General features: G+C 38.1%; 1 protein-coding gene across 1 annotated transcript in view; it reads right to left on the minus strand.

Annotated features, from left to right (window-relative positions):
- Window positions 1–2,359: 2,359 nt before the first annotated feature.
- Window positions 2,360–17,551, minus strand: part of LOC134845309 (NEDD4-like E3 ubiquitin-protein ligase WWP1) — a 43,450-nt gene continuing 28,258 nt past the window's right edge. Inside the window, exons 6-8 of the mRNA XM_063862286.1 lie at window positions 5,189–5,446; window positions 3,206–4,185; window positions 2,360–2,937 (exon numbers count right to left, since the gene is read on the minus strand). Of these exons, the coding sequence (XP_063718356.1) occupies window positions 2,650–2,937; window positions 3,206–4,185; window positions 5,189–5,446 (1,526 nt within the window). The 3' untranslated portion in view covers window positions 2,360–2,649. The remainder of the gene's footprint in view (window positions 2,938–3,205; window positions 4,186–5,188; window positions 5,447–17,551) is intronic.

Raw genomic sequence — 17,551 nt, forward strand, 5'->3', positions numbered from 1 at the left:
ATCCGAAAATTTAATTCTATTTTCCTAAATAGAAAATGATCCTATTTTTCATGACCTTTTTCAGTGCTCGATAGTGGAGCTCTTTCAACAAAGGAAATGAACTGAATTCAAAAAGAAATCAAAAGTCAAACCCCGGAAAAGTAAATTTTAGCCCGAATGAATTTTACTTTTTCTTGGAAAAACTTTTTAAAACATTATGGCGACTTATGTAAGAGTCTGAACTACGTTCATCGACTCTAAATATAAAGGGAGTGTAGGATTCTAACCTGCGATCTCGAAAATTGTAGTGGCGAATTCTTTCCTCTGCGCCACAAGCCAGTGAGACGTTCCTTACACTAGCCACCAACAAGGCTGCAGATGCTAATAAATAGCCTGCCAATGCTATGCGGCAAAATTGCCCCAATTATACCTAAAATTATTGCTAAGTGCGGCATTGTGACTCCGCTCAGTAGATTAGGAGGAAATCACGCCCTTCCTCTATGCCACTGTTGGTACAATCTCTTGGGTCTTAATTTTGATTACTTTCGATGAATTTACTTTGGATTGTGTCTTTGAAGAGTTTCCCACACCAAATTGTAAACAAAATGATTTGCAGCTGCCCCCATTTTTATACTCTTATTTAAAAACCGATGCTTAACATTTTGAAAGAATAAAAGACCCAATGAAACAGCTCTCCTGGAAAAAAGATGCAACTCTACTTTTTAAGTACAACAATCGAAGAAGGTCAGAGACTATTATCACGTAGCAGTAAAAGGGACGTAACAAAAATGTTTAACTTAAAATTTAACAAACTCTAGCCACCAATAAATACGCAAAATTTTCAACAAATAAACAAACTCTCTCAATGTTCCGGATTTGAGTCTCTGACCTGATGATTAGTGTCACTCACATCCTCGCATCTGCGCCACGGTCATTTGGAAGTAAAATAGTGACCAGCTATTGCTGAATGTACCTGTTTTAATTTTCCAATCTTATATTGTCAAGATACGGAGTTATTTTAAAAATTTCAAAATGGATTTAATTCAAAGGCCTAGTAATTAATCTTCTTAATGAGAAAATTAGCTGCTTATTTAGAAAAGAAAAATACTATTCGCTCTTTCAATTGAATTCTTCTCAGACTTGGCTGAATAGTTTTCGAAAAAATGAAAGATTCCAAAAAACGATGAAAATTTTTAAAAATTGAGTTTTTCTTAAGCTATGAACTTTTCTCTAATAGAGCATGGGAATAGCCTCTTATGCAGGGAGATTTTCTACGCCCTGGTTTTTCGACTGAGCTCTTAGTATAAGATTTAGTTAGTTTTTGAGAATAGTGATGAATTTTCTAGAAAAAAAAATTATAATTTCTGACACATGCATTTTTAAGAAATCTAAGCACCATAATACTTTCAATGAGCTATCAACCTAAGAATCAGGGGGAGATCCTCATGATTATTTCTTTTGATTCAAACCTTCATCTCAGATTTGTGTATTTAATATTTGAGAAACTGGACAAAATTCAAAACAAAAAGGTAAAAAATCCCCCTGCTGAAAGTTTCGAAGGCCTTAGAGCGTGGGGAAACAGAAAATAGACCGGCAAAACATGCAGGCACATATAAGAGCAGCAGCTTTGTCCATTATTACTATTTTTTTGAAAAACGGTGAAGTAGTTTGTGAGAAAAATTGCAACTTCAGCGAAAAATTCTAAAATTTTCTAAAACGTTGCAATAAATAACAAAAACAACAAATCCGATACATTTTCATAATACCTGTTTTTTTATTAAGCAGGACCTAACACTAGCCCAAAATAAATAGGCTTAAAAATTATTAAATTGAAATATACCAAAAGTGCCACCAAATGAGCACTTCTAATTGCGGCTCAGACTAGAAAAAAAATCTTCTTAATAATACACTACGCTTGCTTGTGTAAAAATGAATCAGTAACAACAATATAGCCCAACAATTTGCATATAAAAAATCAACTGTCTCGCTGAGCTAATTGGTAGAAAAAACTTAAAAAGAGTTAAGTAGATTTAGGTGTTATTTTAGTTCTCAGAATATCGACACAGTATATTCTAACAGTGAGCTCAAAATCCATTGCGTTTTTTTTTGCATCCGGTGATAGTAAAATTAATCAACTGTTGTAATTGTGCTGATTCACTAATTATACAGACGAACAAGAAGCTCGAACAGCCGGGCAACAGATTGGAAGGAGCATGGGATGTCACGCAGCAGTTTTGCATGAAAAACAACAACGAAAATTAGGACAACCTACAACAGCATCACGGTCGCTTGAAGAGCGGCAACCAATAGCCACCAATAAAGCAGAATAGATGCGTTGATATTTCCAAAGCTAAAGATTATGACTATAGCAAAATTGCCACCAAATGAGTACTTTTATTTGCAATTTTATTCAAAATTGCAAATATTACACTACCGTGTCATTCTATTACACTACACTCGTACATTACAGTGTCATTCTACTAGCTGGCTTGAGTAAATACAATTATCACATTCGAATTGAAATTGACACCCATTGATGCTTAAATGAAAATTATAGCTCATACAAAATTAGTGCAAACGTAGGTTTAGAGCCAGCCAATAGCGAATGCAAACTACGTGAGAATTGAATTTGTAAACCAGTTTGTTTTAACAACAAATTTTTAGATAAGTTCACTCTTGCCCGAAACCTTCTGTCCATTCGACCGCAATCATCAGTTTTTCCTGTAGCTGCTGCGCACTTTTGTAGGGCGGTAGATCTAATCTGTTGAAGCAGGTATGTGAACGAGGCAACATGCTCTCCTTGCCAACTCGTTCAATACAGAATTTCTGTGGTCCATTACTGCCGATAAGTTCTTTGAACCCCCCTATTGGCACTCGACACGTACCAGTAACAAACTGTAACAATCTCGCTTTCTTTTCCCGGTCCAGATTTCGGACCAAGCTCCAGAACCATAAGACCTAGAACAGCACAACTGCACAACTACTCAATTTTTAAAGTTTCATATTTATTTACTAAATGCATAGGTTTAAGGCCAGGTCAAAATTTTCCAAAAAAATCAGAACTTTATTCCAATTGTTCTTGAATCAATTTTTTTTACAATTCCTTTCAACACTACCAAAAAGTCCAGCCTTCCAGGATACACAAAAATGCTTCAAAAAATTTGTCGAAATCCATAATTGATATAGTATGAAATATCACTGATAGGATGAATGAAAATATTTTAACCTGTTTCGAGTTTTTATTGTAGTTCCTGTACAAGGTATTCGCCATCCAATCATCCACGTCAATCTCGTGAATACCACACAACATTATTTCCAGTTCTTTTTCATCGAAGTACTGCAGCCACGAAACAGGAACGACCTCGTTGAATCCGTGTAAAAAACATCCTGTCTGGTCTTCCACCCCCCTGGCTAGAATCCAATTCAGCATCAGCTTAATATACTCACTCTTGTTCTCCTCCGACACGAAAATCTCGTTTCCATTCGGCTTCAGTTCATTAGTTACCAACTTGCCGAAAGCTTCGTGGTCGATGGAAAAAGTGAACCCTAAATCTTCCGCGCTGTACTCGCTCAAGTCTGTTTCCTGGATCCATTTGAGCGAGCGATAATACTCCGGATCAACGGCTTCTAAATCCGACAAGGCCATAGGACGATTCAAAATACGTTTGTAGAAAGGCAGCGTGAACCCGGAGTCGATAAACTTCTTCTGGAAGAGGGCGAGAGCAATAAATCTTCCAATAAAACGAAAGTACTTTAAGTGGTCTGGATTGATTGAAGAATGAGGGTTGATCTGCAAAGCGTAATTAGTGTCATTGGCGTATTGGAATAGACACCACATGGGGTTCAATACCTCTCGCGACAGTTTGAAGAACCATTCTCGGGCAACTCCTCCGTAATCGATGCCCTCTTCGCCCTCGAAAGACACATGCAGTCTTCTTCTCAACTGGTAAGGCTTCACAGCCAGAATCTGACGCATGGATGATTCTAGAACATTCTGTCTGGAAACTGTGATCTTGAACGTTGAAGGTAGTGAGTTACTGGCACACAGTAGTCGGAACTGGTTCTCTTTCCAAGAGAAATGTCTCTCGTAAGTGATGTTTTTCGGCTGTTGCAACAGGTTTTCTTGACCAAAAAGCGTACTTTTGTTCGTCCTCGGGTCAATAAAAGTCGTGGTCCGACTGTTGTGATCCACAAAATAAGGAATTCCTACAAATGGAACCATGAGTTATTGTTTGAAAAAAATGTACCTCTGCCAACAAAAAAGCTGGATTTGCTATTGCTCTAAATCCACAGTCATAGAAAAATATGACAAACGCAGACTGGAAAACGATGAAACGTTTCGAAATAACGTTACAAAGCCGATAGAATACATATCGAAATAAATTGCCAAATTATCATAACATTAAAAGCAACTACAATGAAAATTGCGTACAGAAAAAAAAAAACATTTCAAGTTGTCGCAACTAAGCCGACAAAACATGGACAGAAAAATAATAGGCCTGAAATTTTATTTGAAACATAAAAACCATTTGAAGAAAAAACAGGTCCTGGTCAGATTCGAAGCAAGGACCTTTGTCATCCCGGGCGTATCGTTACCTCCACGCTAAGTGTATAAGTGTACCGGAGACGCCAAGAAACTCATTATTAACCAAGGTACAACCAGGAGATGAGCCCTGTAAAAGAGTTAATTACGGGGGGAAAACGCAAGGGTAATCAATATAGCCAACAGACAGTTGGAAAATAGTCATGAAAGCAAGAAAATAGAGAAAACACTGACTTGTTTTTTAAAAAAAAACTTCAAATTTCGAGTTTCAAAGAAAAAAATATGTGGCCTCAAAGCTCTTTGAAATTCAAGAACAGCCTATGATTGACGTTTTTTGATACAAACAACCCAATTTAGAAAAACTGGATCAATAGGTACATTCTCTATTCCGCTGGGAAATCTGCCAATTGAATTCCTTTTTCGAAACTGGAAATCGATCACGTTTTTCGTGACATTTACACATTTAATGTTCGATAGTGGAGTTATCTTTCCTTTTAACAATGGAAATGAACTAAACTTGGAAAGAAACTAAAAGTAAAAACGCAAAAAAAAAATCAAATTTAAGCGTGAACAAAAAAAATTCTGAAAAAAATCACCAAGACCTATATAAGAGTATTCACTACGTTCATGACACTTGGTAACGCATTGAAAAATTCACTCACTCACCCTCTTTTGTATTTCTTACTTCCCACCCCTCTGGGAGCCCCTCCTCTAGACTTTCAGCCTGCCCTAACATCACTTCCGCTGCCCCTGCATTTCCTGATGCCCTCACAGTGGCCGCACCTAGCCCCCCGGCAGAAGATGAGGAGGGAAGTATACAGTTTTTGATGCCATTATTTTGCCGCGGGTCCCTCCATTGAGTTGTTTTGTTGTTGTGGTTCACAAAGTAAACCTGTCCATTTGGTTCTACACGCCTCTCCCAGCCTGTCAAGAGATTGAACTTATATAATGGGATAAGATGGATTGGAAGCATGCAAAACCACTAACAATATAAGATCATTTAAATCGAACGCCTACTTCACAGGGGGGTTAAGCTTACAAAAAAAATATCATTCAAAAGGACACCATGGCACCATTCATCCAAGAAATAAGTTCTGAAAATCTAAAAATTAGGGCAAAACCATTGATATTATAATAAAGAAAAAAGGAAGTTTATGGACACCGATTCAAAAACACATTCCAGAGACAGAAATTCATTTTTAATACTTTGCAGTGAATTGCAAACTTACAAAGAATCTAGGCATTTTCTAGTCACCTGATGGAAGTGCACACCTTAAGAAGTTAAACGACCTGAATGGCACAACTATGCACTTCCAGGGTCTTCCTCGTCACTTTTACGCAATAATAATCAAACATTTGTTCCAGAGACTTTTCATTAGGCCTGAATGGCACAACAATGCAGTTCCCAGGTCTTCCTCGTCATTTTTAAGCAAAAATAATCAAACATTTCCAGAAACAGTTATTCATTTTCCATATTTAGCTGTGAGTTGCAAACATACAAAGAATCTAGGCATTTCTTAGTCACCTCATAGAAGTCCGAGCCTTAAGACGTAAAACCACCTGAACAGTACAACTGCAGTTACCAGGTCTTCCTCGCCAATTTTACGCAAAAAAAAAACAAAATACTTCCGGAGACAGTCGTTCATTTTAAAACTTTGTTAAGAAGTGCAAACATACCAAGAATCTAGACATTTTCTAGTCACTTGATAGAAGTGCGAACCTTAAAAAGTTAAACGGCCTGAATGGCACAACTGCATTTCCACGGTCTTCCTCGTGACTTTTGAGCAATAATAATCAAACATTTGTTCCGGAGACTTTCTTTTTATTATGCCTGAATGGCAAAACAATGCAGTTCCCAGGTCTTCCTCGTCATTTTTAAGCAAAACAATCAAAGAATTCCAGAAACACTCATTCATTTTCAATACATTGCTAGTGTTGCAAACATACAAAGAATCTCGGCATTTCTTAGACACCTGATAAAAGTGCGAGCCGTAAGAAGTAAAAACCACCTGAACGGTTCAACTATGCAATTACCAGGTCTTTCTCGTCGATTTTACGCAATAATAATAAAATGTTTCCAGAGACAGTCGTTCATTTTGAAACTTTGTTGTGAAGTGCAGACATACAAAGAATCTAGGCATTTTCTAGTCACCTGATAAAAAGCGAGCTAGTCACCTGAATGGCACAAATATGCAGTTCCCGTCTTCCTCGTCATTTTTGAGTAAAAAAGTCAAACATTTCTTCCAAAGACAGTCGTTCATTTTCAAAACTCTGTTGTGAAATAAAAAAAACACAAAATCTAGGCAAGGTCTAGTCACCTAATGGAAGTCCAGGCCTTAAGAAAGCAAACGGCTTGAATGGCACAACATTGCACTTCCCGTGTCTTCCTTGTCGTTTTTAAGCAATAATAATCAAACAATTCTTCCAGACATAGTCGTTTGTTTTTGATACGTTGCTGTGAATTGCAAACAGACAAAGAATCTAGACATTTTCTCGAAGCGCAAGCCATAAGTAAAGCTAATTGAAAAGCACAACTATGCAGATCTCAGGTCTACCTCGTCATTTTTTAGCAATAACAATCGAACATTTCCCCATTCATTGCATACCTAATCAGCAGTTTAGCATTTCAACATGTTCACATGACAGCTATATTAGTAGTTTGCAATCCAGGGTGCGGAGCATAGCATCGTATAAGATACATTTACAAAATGTGCTATTACTTCAAGAAAAAAACGGTCCATTCTACATAATGGCACTTACTAATACTTCAGAATTATTAACATGGCCAAAAGACATTTGAAGAAGTGCGGAGCATAGCATCGCAATACTTGTGAATACTCTTATAGCTGGCAGTTTCCTATATATTGATTATAAAAATTTAAAAATACAGGTATAGTCATTTTAATGAATGTTTTCTTAAAAACTGCAATGACGGAATTTGTCTTTTTAACTTTCGCAAAGATATGAGAGTCAAAGGGGAGTTTACTATCGATGATCACTCCAAGGTCTTTTCTTCTCCTACCGTTTCTAGCTGTTTATCGTAAAGTTCATATGATCTTGTTTCACGATTTGATCCTCCATTTGAGATTATCATATGTACACATTTATCTTCATTGAAATGCAAAAGACTATTTTTTGAGCATTCTTCCAGTTTTCTTAGATCTTCTTGCAGCAACTCAACGTCTTTGTTACTGGTAATTTCAGTGTATAGTTTTGCATCGTCTGCAAATGAATAAAATTTTGATTTGACTTTGTTTGGCATTGAATTTATATAAATTACAAACAAAACAGGTCCCAGTACAGATCCTTGGGGAACCGCACTCAGAACATCTTTCCATTCAGATCTACTGTCGTTTAACACAACTCTTTGTCGTCTTGTTAATAAAAACTCGTTGATCCAGCCCAGTGTTTTTCCTTTTATTCCATATTGTTTTAGGATTCCTATCAGTCTTTTGTGCGGAACCGAGTCGAACGCTTTCTTGAAATCCAAGTAGATAACATCCGTTTCTCGGCGACTATCTATTGTTTTTGTGAAATCATCCAGCACTCTCAGTAGCTGTAATTGTGATGATCTACCGGGCAGAAAACCAAACTGTTCAATTACAAGGATTTCATTTTTTTCTAGATGTTCCATAAGATGGGCTCTTATTATTTTCTCAAATATTTTACAAACTATTGATAATAAGCTTACTGGACGATAGTTGTCAGCTAACAACTTTTTCCTTTTTTGAAGATAGAGGCAATGTGAGCAAGTTTCCAGTCCTCAGGTAGCTTCGTTTCGTCCAAAGATTTGTTAAAATTTTTTGTTAGAACTTGAGTCAGGATATCTCTCAATTCAAACTGAAGTTTCGGGTGAATTTCGTCGGGCCCTGGAGATTTCGATGTATTGAGTGAGTCTAGTTGCTCTTTCACCAATTATTCTGTTATTTCTAAGTCCTTTATTGGATGGGTGATATCCAATTCTGGAATCTTCCATTCTCCTGGTGGTTCGTGTGTGAAGACTGATGAAAAGAACTTTGACAAAACTTCAACTTTTTCGATCTCATTGGTCGTTAAAGATCCATCATCCCGCAGTAAAGCTGGTATTACATTTTGTAACACGATTTTCTGTCTCACATAGCTCCGGAATTTTTTTGGTTTCATTTTTACATCTTTAGCTATTTCACTTTCCTTTGCCCTTTGATCATTTCGAGTAGCTGTCTTAACAGCATTTCTTTTTTCTTTATAGTTGTTAAAATTTACTTTTGTTCTATTGCAGCAAAACTTTTCCAGTATTTCTTTTTTGCTCTGATTGCCTGTTGAGTGGTATTGGTGAATAGTAACTTGTTTCTACACTCTGGATTGAGCCCAGTTGATGGTACCAACTTTTTTGTCAGTTCAGTCAGGAGTTCGCGCAAATCCGTCAAAAGTTTTTCAACATTGTCTTCACTGTGAAGAAACGACAAACTTTTTACTTCATCTCTCATTGGGTCGTTGTCTCCTTAAAGGAGTTGTATCAAATCATGGTCTTACTAATTTTGCGGTGCGCGGGTAACTCCACTTCTATGAGAACGTGGTCGCTCTGTCCCAGAGGTGGTTGGATATTAGTGTCTAGGTCGCTTAGACCGACATCAGTTAAAACTATATCTAGTAGTGATGGTTTATCTCCGGCAGTAATGCGAGTTGATTCATCGATGTGTTGGATTAGAAATGCATCCCTAACTGCTTCTAGAAATTTGAATTCTTTGCTCTCCTCGTCCTTGGTTGTACTGCAATCATCCCAGTTGATTGATGGAAAATTTGTGTCGCCCAAGATTACGTATAAACCTTCACATCTTTTTCCCATAGTTCTTTGATTGGTTGGCAAAGGCAATCGTTAATCATTTCTGGTGAATTTGGGCTCCGGTAGACAACTGCCAAGCGGATAAATTTTCGATCAATAGCAATGTCACATACCATCATTTCTTGTAACTCGTTCGGGTTTTGTCTAATGCAGTAGTCTATATCGGTGGCGTCCCTCATGCTTGAAGGACCAAATGCTTGCAATTAATTTTAGCTTCCTTTGAGCCAATCAGAATTGAGTATTCAAATCTCAAAGTAAATCGCAAAAATCACAAAGTAAGAAAATAAATCCAGGCAATTAAGGTTAATACTGACCGATTAGATAATAAGCCTATGAGTTTTCAAAAATTGCCGGATTGAAGGTGGATTGGAACAAATTTAATATTACCGATTTACGAAAAATGGACGAAGAAACAAAAAACTAAATTTATTAGATCTGCACGAATTGTACAGCTTAAAACATTTTCTGTTAATTTTGACTTCGATTTTGTGGGAAAGGCATTTAGCCAAGGAGTACGCTTATCCATTTTGATTGGTTAAAATTTTTCAAGCATTCGGTCCTTCAAGTATGAGAACCCTCCCCGTCTATATCTTTAATTACGAAAGTTAAATTTCCTCGCCCGCAGTCGTTTGGATTCATGTTTACTGACTCAATGTTATAGTTGTTAATTTTGTACCAAGCTCGATTCCAATCGGTTTTCGAATTTTTTGGTTTTGCTTTTACGAGAGCAATTACATCTGATGGGTTCTTTTTATCTTCAATTAATTTGATCAATTCCTGATGTTTCGTTTGCGTTAGAGTGTCAATATTTGTGTACCAGAAGTTTTATTTTCTAGTCTTGCTTTCTTCTTGACTTTTAGTATCTGCGTTCCTCGAACCAGATATACATAGTTTCCTTCTTCCTGATCGTTCAAGTTTTTTGCTTTCGTAACTAGGTTTCGCACTTCTCTTTCTTTCAAACTCCAAGCCGGGCTAATCCGAGATTTCTGATTTCTGCAGTGGCTTCTTTCAACTTTGGCACCTTTCGGTTTATTTCAATAACATCTGGTTCAGTATTGAAGGAAACCAGCAATGGTCTGTTTATATCCTCGTCGGTTTTCCGACCGTATCGATCGTTTTCACAATTTGTTTATCTTCCATTTCGATATTTGATTTAAAAATTTCAACTATTTTCTCATCTTCTTTTTTCCTTGATTCACTGTCAGTAGCTGCACTCTCCATGGCTTTGTAGATCACAATGTTGTTTTTTCTTCGGTTTTCTTCAGCTTTTCTCTTGTGTTCTTCTGTTGCTTCTAAGATGATCTCTTTCAAAGGTTTCACTTTCCGATTTACAACTTCTTTCCAGACCTTTCCGTCAGATGGTCCTGCTATGAATTTATAGAGATCATTCATCATGTTTTTCATGTTATCCAAGGTTGTGTCGAGATCTGCTCTTAACTTTTTGGTCGAATGATCGGTTCCACTTTCCTGTTCTTCGCTGATAAGTTGCTTTCCGGATGGACAGCAAGCTGTGCAACACCAGCTTACAATAGTTTGGCACATGTACTGAAAGGCTGCGTCAGGCATTTTAAGGCATTTTGCACAGTAGTGTTCACGGCAACGCTCATACTCCATGACTTTCTCTAGGGTATTTCCATATATTTCCTTGCAAATTTTGAATTCCCAAGGCTCAACGGGACCACTCACTGATGTTGTGCCTTTATGGCCAGTTTTGGGGGCATTTTTGATGACCTCACTTTCTACTGGCTTTGCCGCTCCAAGATAACGAAACCTCAGAAGCTACAAAGCATGAAAAAAAATGAAGTTTCTTAGAATCACTTCCCTCCTACTTCGCCGCTCCAAGATAATTAAACCTCAGAAGCTACAAAAGCAAGAAAGAAATGAGTTCTCTTGACCACGTTAATCAAAACAATTCTATCAGCTCACTCCGCCACTCCAAGGTAATTAAACATCAAAAGCTACAGAGCAAGTTAAAAGAAAAGCGATAGATTTTACCTGGGTATTTTAATGCTTCTTGTTCTTTGGTTTCCTTTTTGATTTCCGGTTTCTAGTTTTCGACCGTTTCTTCAAGACTAGTTTACGAAGATTTCGCTTGTTTCGTAAAACAGTCCGCAGGAGTTGTAGTTCTAGTACAGAAGAGGGATGAACTTTTTTTATCTCGTCTAGTACTAAACTTCCTTTATTCTTCCTTTTTGATATCAAGTGTTTGCGAACGTTGATTATCGTAAGGTTCTCGGTTTTTAACTCTAGTAGTCGGTCAAAAATCCCTGTAATTCCTCTTCGACGGGCGTACAAAATTGCACTGATTCGACGTTTGAATGGCTCGATGATTTTGAGGAGTTCTTCAGCTGTGCACGATTCGTCGTAGTTGCTATGATGAACGTTGATGGTATTACTAATAACGTCGGGTCAGATGACAAGATTGCTTTTATTCTTCAGTGATCCTCGTACAAGCAGCTTTTGCAGAATCTTCAGGTGGTTTCTGTTATTTGGGTGGAATCCTAGCCCACCGACAGTAAAGTATTTTCCTTCGATTCGTTTTTGAATGGGGTGTTTCGCAACTTTGATTGCTCGATCTAATGATTAAGCTCCGATAACAAATACCATAGATTGAGGGATAAAACTTCACCCACCCTAAGCTAGAGGCGGGGGAACTTTGGACAAATTATCGTATTCGTAAATTTAATTAATCAAATGTTCATGCCTCTAGCTCAAATCATCTGAAAACACACGGTTTGAACAAAGGAAAAGGACATCTATTTAATAAGTTTATCACAACAAAAAATATAGCTTAAATTTGAGAAAATCTACCGTTGAACATGCAAAAAAAACGTTGTAAATCTGAAACATGGTGAGATAGTAAAGCTAGCATTTAAATATAAAATGCAAGATTGCAGTTTTCTTTTTCGGAAAAAAATGGAAACACTCAATTGCAGAGCAAGTCGAGAAACAACCACCATTATTAGAAGATTCAAAAATTACCGAGCGGCCAATAAGCCGACAGAACGTGGGAAGACGCCCATTTGGCCGGAAAAAAAACACTATAAGGAACATTTGTAACGATTGAGTTTTATGGCTCGGAACGTATACACCAAAAACAGTCTGTATTATTTTTCTGAACACAAAACAAGATGACTTAGTCGTTAAAATATAAGCCAACCTCTTATACTGAATAAAGCTCTTAAGCGAAAAAAGCAAAAACTCTAAACATACAAAGTCAGGTCTAGTAAAATTAACCGAACACCAAACCTAAATTTTGTTAGTTTATACCGCGATTCATTCCTGCACAGCGAAGAAAACAAAAAGTTGTCCTGAAACGAAAAATGAAATGGCTGAAACTTCTTGCCATCAGACTTTTCAACATTAGACACTGAGGCAAAACTGACGTTCGCAACACTTTCAGTACACAAATGCATGACTAAGATTTAAGTCGAATGAAAAGGAATAATTGAAATGAAAAAGAAACGCCTTCATTTTCTACCAGTGAAAATGGCAGCAAAAGCCCAAACTATAGATAACAAAGCTACTGCTCCATAGGAAACTTTACAAGGAGCTAATGAAATGCCAGAAAGAAACACAAGTTTCAAAAAGTGTTTTTTGCGGAACTAAACCGACAAAAATAAGCAGACAGACACTGGCCGAAAACTTTCAGTTTGCAAAAAAAAACAGGCCTCGACAAGAATTGAACTCCAGTATCAAAACAGGGGTGTCACAGCAACTTCTAATGAAGACGACCTCATCACACACAACCCACTGAACACAACCGATATGCCGCTCACAACAACAACTCAAAGGATTTGAAGTACGACTTGACTCCGAAGCAAAGGACTTCATTGAAACAGACCAATGACCACCTCGATGTTCAAGTATACGTACAGATCCGAGTTACAGGGCATTCCCTCCAAACTCGAGTTTCACGCCATTCCCAATTCAGATCGAAACATAGTTCTCCACACCGATCAAGAACAGACGATCATAACAAACCATCTTGAAATCAGATTGATTTTGTTGACGGTCTCAGTCATCGTTGAATGATAAAATGAAATCTACAATTCCAGTTTCGTGGAGCTTTCTCCTCCATAAATGGAATAGAAATGATGCTCGCGAAATACGAACGATCAATCATCAATCCTCCATTACAGAAAGAAGTCAAAGAAACAAAAACTCTGTAAACCCCAGATGGGTGAAACCTGATCCAAACTATATATTATTATCGGTTCTAAATTAGATATTTTATCCCTATAAAATATTAAAGACTAACCAATCATAATCCATCTAACTAACAACTAATTTATTTGTAAGTGCTGAAATTACTTGTAATTTCAGCACCAGAGCATTCTGAATTTAACTTACAACTTAGTTGCTTTTTCCAAGAGACCGACTCGTAACAAACCAGTATAATCTAGATCTATTGAGACTAAGAGATATAAGAGTAAGATTAAGATCGGTATTAGACTAAGAAGTTGCACGAACCTATCCGGCCGAAAATAAGATAGCGTGACGAGCAGACGGTGTACCCTATCTGAAATTACTCTATGAGAAAGCTACCTCGGGCTTGAACTCATCTAGTGCAACCAAAAGTCTAGAGATACATACCAACTCACTGAGCAGAAACGCTTCATGCAGAAAAAAAAGTTATAAAAATTCGATGCTCAAATTTAAACAAAAATAAACATAAGTCCCCTTCCCCTTAGGACACATACACGCACACAAAAAACGTTTTGCCCATCAAACAATGCAATAAAATGCTACCAAGTCGTTAAAAAACTCGTCAAACTTATTATGTCGAAATAACGAGAAAAAAAATGTGAAATTTCCACAAAACGAAAAGGTAAAAATGTTAACCAACATAAAAAAAGCAAACTTCGTTTAAGCCAATTGTTGAATCAGTCAAGACAATTGTTGAATCAGTCCAGGCGTGTGAAGTTATCTCGAGATTTGTTTTCCTCAAAATTGAATGAGCTGATTTAAGAAGTTTGGTAGCTAAACTTGCACCGCAGAGCTCTAATTTGGGAACAGAGATTGCTTTGACCGGAGCAACCTTTGTTTTGGAGGTCAGTAGAAAAGCAAAAGTTTTGCCATCATCATTGGTAATTCTTGCATAGATTGCGGCTGCATATGCTTTTTCGGAAGCATCACAGAATACGTGAAGTTGAACCTCCTTTATTGGATGTGAGCTCATAGATCTTGGTATCTGTAGTTCCAGTAGTTGAGGCAATGTTCCGGTGAGCTCATACCAGTTTTCCTTGGTTTTCTGATCGACTTCAGAATCCCAATCAAAACCTTGGACCCATAGCTGTTGCATGAGACATCCCATCGGATCAAACAATTTTGAAATTGTGGACAGAAGAGTCCTCTTTGTAAGCAGTTTCAGCTCTGGTAAGGCAGTTGAAAAACAAAAGATGTCCTTATTGGGCTTCCAACTGACTCCTAGCGCCTTGATTTTGTATTCGTCAGAGAAAAATTCCAGCACATCCGATTTTTCGCAGAGATGTTCTGGCAATCCTTCAATTATTTTAGCATTGCTTGAAGTCCATTTTCGTAGAGGGAATTCATGAGAGTTCAGCTCTTCGCATAAATCAGAGATGAGTCTTTCTGCTTCATGCTTATCATTAGCGCCACCAAGAAAGTCGTCTACATAGAAACAATTTTTGAGACTTTCTTTGATCATTGGGTTCTTAGATTGATCTGCTACTTCATTGAGGCATCTTGTTGAGTGAAAAGCTGACGAAGCTATTCCATATGTAACACGTGTCATCCTGAGATGCTTGATTTCATCCGATTTATTTGATCTCCAAAGTATGCGATGGAAATCCTTCGATTTGTGCTCTAGAGCAACTTGTCGGTACATTTTTGCGATATCTGCTGATAAAGCAATTGGGTAGAACCTGAAGCGCATGATTATCGAGTAGAGGTCGTTTTGTACCGTGGGACCAACCATCAAAGTGTCGTTGAGTGATTGTCCGGTTGATGTTCTTGCAGATCCGTCGAAAACTACACGTAGCTTTGTGGTAGTAGAATCTTCCTTGAAAACGCAGTGATGTGGCAGATAACATACGCTATCAACTGCCTTGTCGATTTCTCCAGGCAAGTTGTACTCCATATGCCCCATATCGAGAAATTCGTCTATGAATGCGGTATAGCGATCTTTTAGTTCTGGATTCTGTTCCAGTCTTCGCTCGAGATAATTGAATCTGCGTTTTGCTTGTGCTAAACTGTCGCCAAGTTGACTATTGGGCTTGAAAGGCAGCTGCACGGTGAATCGTCCATTTTGTAGTATGGTTGTTTCCTTAAAGTGAGATTCATATCGATCTTCTTCTGTTGTTGTCTTTTTGAAATCAGGAATTTCTTCAAATTCCCAAAATTTCCTTAGACTATCGTCAATAGACACATGAAATGACTTGAAGTAGGTTGTTGGAGGACCGGGTGTTCTGCCGCTAATCATTCAACCAAATAGAGTGTCACGTGCATAAAGCTTGTCTGTAAGCTTAATCTTTTCGCAGCCAACAATGTCGTTGTAGACATCACAGCCTAGGATTATATCGATTTCCTTTGGTTTATCAAAGTCTGGGTCCGAGAGCTTAAGACGTGTGATATCCAAACTGTTCGGTATATTCGCCCGTTCTCTGGCAGGTAGCCAGAAAGTTTTTGAAGAGTGAAGGCTTCAATATGTAGAGATTGATTCTGAGAATCCTTCGTTTCCAGATTGACAGAACCAGATTTCACAGTTTTTGCTCCTCCGCCAACTTGAGTTAGTTGAAGAGTCAATTTCTTGATTGGTAGCTTGAGTCGGTTAGCAGAGCTGGTTGTAACGAAACTGCATTCAGATCCGCTGTCCAGTAAGGCTCGACAATTGTGATAACCGCCATTTGCAGTTTTCACCTCAATTAGTACAGTTCCCAGTATGGTAGTGGCACCGGTAGTACCCCCGTAAACCGCAAACTTATTTTCAGGTCCCGGTTGCTTGTTTGGGTCTGTATGGATGTGAAGTAACGGGTGATGACCCTTTCGACAGGTTTGGCACGTTGACTTCGACTTGCACTCATGATTTTGGTGTCCAAGGGACAGGCAATTGAAGCATAATCGCTTTGATTTGGCTTGTCTTCTATTGGAAATAGACATTTCCTGAAACTTTGTGCATTGATACACGCGGTGATCACCACTGCAGCATGGTCAGATGATCGTCTTGGCAGAGTTCGTGTGGTATGTCTGTACCTTGTCATCTTTCCTAGAGTTTCCAGATTGGTCTGAATTTCCTTGATGATTTTTTCTATGAATTGAAGGTAACTGGAGGTCCTTCGTAGCTTCTAGGGCGCGAGATCGTTCCTCCAAGAACTTCTTCATCTGTTTGATTTTTGGCACGTCACTTCCCGCGCAGGAAAGTTCCCATTGTCTTCTAGTTTCAGGATCTAATTTCTTGGCCAAAACATGAACCCAGATCAAATCGCATTGATCAAATTTTAGTCCAAGTCCTGTCAGTGCCATCGTGTTTTCCGTGTACATGTTAATCAAGCTACGTATTGCAGCGGATGACTCATGCTTCATGGGAGTGAATTCAAAAATTGCTTCCAAGTGAGCGTGTGAGATCATCTTGACATCAGCATATCGATCCTTTAGAAGTTCCCTTGCGACTGAGTAATTCGCGTTTGTAGTAGGCAAGTGAACGAAACGGTTCATCCTTGAGGGCACCCTTTAGGTATTGCAGTTTCTGAACATCAGACAGATTCCTTTGATGGAGCAGTTCACTCAAATGCATCGCTAAGAAAGGTAGCCATTGATCATACCTTCCGCTAAATGTTGGCGAATTCAGTTTCGGCAACTTCAGGCAAGTATCTTGGTTTCGGCCAGCACCACTTTGGGAAGTGGATTTGTAGGATCCTGTTCCGCTTGCGCTGTCGTCATCTTTGACCGATTCAGTTGAATGTTTTCCTCGGTCATCTAACATAGTTGTGATCATTTCCATCAAACAATCTACTTGAAGGTAGATTTTCTCAGCTTCTTCCAATTCAACTTCAAGTGCATCTTCCTCATCGTTTAGAACATTTGAAATTTGCTGATTAAGCTCTTCCAGTTCCTTTTTCTTTCGTTCGCACATCGTGAGATTGGCCTTGAGAGTTCCAATTTCCTTGTAGGTTAGAGCAGATGCCTCTTTGTTGAGGATTGCTGAGACGGCATTTTCCGATCGGGTAATGACACCGATGTTAGCA

This window comes from Symsagittifera roscoffensis, chromosome 1, assembly GCF_963678635.1.
Source record: "Symsagittifera roscoffensis chromosome 1, txSymRosc1.1, whole genome shotgun sequence".
Taxonomy (NCBI): Eukaryota; Metazoa; Xenacoelomorpha; order Acoela; family Convolutidae; genus Symsagittifera; species Symsagittifera roscoffensis.